Source organism: Zingiber officinale, chromosome 1B (assembly GCF_018446385.1).
Source record: "Zingiber officinale cultivar Zhangliang chromosome 1B, Zo_v1.1, whole genome shotgun sequence".
In the NCBI taxonomy this organism is placed as follows: Eukaryota; Viridiplantae; Streptophyta; class Magnoliopsida; order Zingiberales; family Zingiberaceae; genus Zingiber; species Zingiber officinale.
Window position 1 is genome coordinate 41,600,134 of NC_055986.1, and position 2,512 is coordinate 41,602,645.

The window sequence follows — 2,512 nt, forward strand, 5'->3', positions numbered from 1 at the left end:
AAACTGTTCTCATCTCTCTTTTCGTACAATCTCTATTTCACATGATCTAAAAATGAACTACGAGGGATGTGATGTGTAAAACCTTTTGTTACGGCTACTGAATTATATCCCTATCCCTAACTTTTATTATTATTTTGAAAATATAAATATTTACTTTTTTCTATAATAAATGTTCTGCTCAAAAGTTTTGTTTTTGTTTTGGAATGAATTGATTGAACTAACAGATGTAATCGGTTTGGTAAAAAGCAAATCGATTTAGTAAAAAGTAAATTAAAGGGAGTAAATTGGCGTGCGTTAGCAATAAACAACTAAACCATGGAGAAGAGAAGGTAGAGAAGGGATAAGAATGGAGGAGGATCCCTGTCATCTCAATAAGAATTCAAACCCCTCTTCGTCTTCTTCTTCCTCAAGGCTAAAGCTTTTTCGCTTCCAAACCACTTGTCGCAAACTCTGTTTCGATCGGAGGAGAATTAGGTCGACATTTAGCAGAATCGAAAATGGTGGTCGACCAGGAATCCTCTCTGAAAGAGCTCAAGAACAAGAACAAGCCAGTCATGGTGAGGCTTCTGTCAAAGATTGATTTTTTTTTTTTTTTTGGGGTTTTCTTTGATTCGAATTGGAAAAATTGGATTTTTTTTTTATTGGGAGCAGAGAGGAGGAGGATGGCCGGAGGATGCGGCGGGGCGGTGGCCCCCGTGGCTACGGCGGCTGCTGGCCATCCGGTTCTTCGGGCAATGCGCGCTCCATGCCGACGCGCACCGGAGGGAGTGCAACATGTTCTGCCTCGACTGCGCCGACGGCGCCCTCTGCTCGCTGTGCCTTGCCTACCGCCACCGCGACCACCACACGATCCAGGTTCGGAGAGGGATATTCCCTCATTCCTTCCTTCCTTTGCGTTTGGTACTTCCATTTAGGATTCCGACGACAGCGCGGTGATGGAATGACGATGATGATGCAGATTCGGCGGTCATCGTACCACGACGTGATCCGGGTGTCGGAGATCCAGAAGGTGCTCGACATCGCCGGCGTGCAGACCTACATCATCAACAGCGCCCGGATCGTCTTCCTCAACGAGCGCCCCCAGCCGAGGCCAGGCAAGGGCGTCGGCAACACCTGCGAGGCCTGCGACCGGAGCCTCCTCGACTCCTTCTGCTTCTGCTCCCTCGGCTGCAAGGTCCTCTTTTTCCCCAATTCCAAACCCTCATTATCTCATCCACCTCTCGCCCACCAACTGTTCGACGAAATGCTCCTTTCAGGTCGCCGGCCCCGGCACCGGCAAGAAGTCACCACTCGAGAGGCAACCGACAGCGTCGGGATCCGACGACTCATTCGCGAGCTCCAGCCTCGGTATCGCGAGGACGCAAAGCCTCACCCCCTCAACCTCGCCGCCGGCCTCCGGCGCCCGGAGGAGGAAGGGCATCCCCCACAGGGCTCCCTTCAGCACCGAATAACAAACACTGCTCGACTGCATGCTGTATATATTCAAACACAACGTCGACTGCGCTCAGTTCATCTTCATCATGGAGCTGGAGCCATTTTCGTGATCAATGACGTGTAATAAACTGCTGAGCTTCTGCTTCGTTCCCCGGACTCGCTCGTTCAAATTTACAGAAAACCTATGCGATTTCGATCTATTTCTCAATGCGGCAATGCGTCGAACGCACGGGATGCGTTTGCCATCGTCGGTTGACCATCGCAGTCGAGCCATCTGCCTCCCGACGGCGGTCGCTGTGCAGCCACGCAGCTGGCGGTGGATAGATTCTGTGTCAATGAGAATTCGATTCGCCAGCGGATTTAATCTCAGCCGTTCATATTTTTTTCTTAAAAAATTCATGTTGTTAGTTTGGAAAGTCGGCACGTGATTATGCTAATGCACCTACGGAGATAATTATTAATTATTAGTGTAGTGGTCAATACATAAAAAAACAGATAGGCTCAAACGTATCTAAAAATTTCGATCTCAAGATTTAATATATCAATACTTTATATGTTAATCATCCTACTGTTCTAAGGGGATGAAATTGAAGTGTTTATGGAAACGACATATGATTGATATACTTCTATTTCTGATGATTAATAAAAAAATTTTAAAGGCTAGATCAATCACTTTCTCCTCTTGAAAAATTAAATACTTGGAGCAATGTGAAAATGTCGCGGAGGGAAGGGCATGGCATGGCATGTGTTGGGGTGGACCATAATAAAGCTTGTAAATTGAGAGATCACAGAGAGGATGATGATCTTTCGCCCTTTTCTTTTTGATGTGGCAAAGCGATAGGCTGACTAGGAGGGAGAGGCATCTAATCCCCACTTGTATAATATGTTTGGATGACTTTCGAGATGGGTGTAGGACAACCACATAAATATCAAATATGTGTAAGAAGAGATATTCTTTTAAGCTCTTCTAAAGCTCAATGAGTACAAATTTTAGAAAGGTGTTTACAATTTTATGATTGGGGGAGGAGAGAAATTTTATAGAGATCTCTAATTTGAATGAGCTACGTTCAATGAATGG

The 2,512-nt window shown here is 46.0% G+C and overlaps 1 protein-coding gene across 1 annotated transcript; it reads left to right on the forward strand.

The window, feature by feature from the left end:
* The first annotated feature begins 316 nt into the window (after window positions 1-316).
* Window positions 317-1,996, forward strand: LOC122053947 (protein RGF1 INDUCIBLE TRANSCRIPTION FACTOR 1-like). The gene is made up of 4 exons (XM_042615861.1): window positions 317-557; window positions 652-855; window positions 959-1,174; window positions 1,257-1,996. Exons 1-4 carry the CDS (start codon window positions 498-500, stop codon window positions 1,449-1,451), a joined length of 675 nt encoding a protein of 224 aa, XP_042471795.1. The 5' UTR covers window positions 317-497; the 3' UTR covers window positions 1,452-1,996.
* The last annotated feature ends 516 nt before the right edge of the window (window positions 1,997-2,512 follow it).

Bases quoted from the DNA above. Each gene is read 5' to 3' on its own strand.
- LOC122053947 (XM_042615861.1), top strand. From the start codon at position 498: ATGGTGGTCGACCAGGAATCCTCTCTGAAAGAGCTCAAGAACAAGAAC. The intron at 558-651 runs GTGAGGCTTCTG...TATTGGGAGCAG, and splicing joins ACAAGAACAAGCCAGTCATG to AGAGGAGGAGGATGGCCGGA. The intron at 1,175-1,256 runs GTCCTCTTTTTC...TGCTCCTTTCAG, and splicing joins TCTGCTCCCTCGGCTGCAAG to GTCGCCGGCCCCGGCACCGG.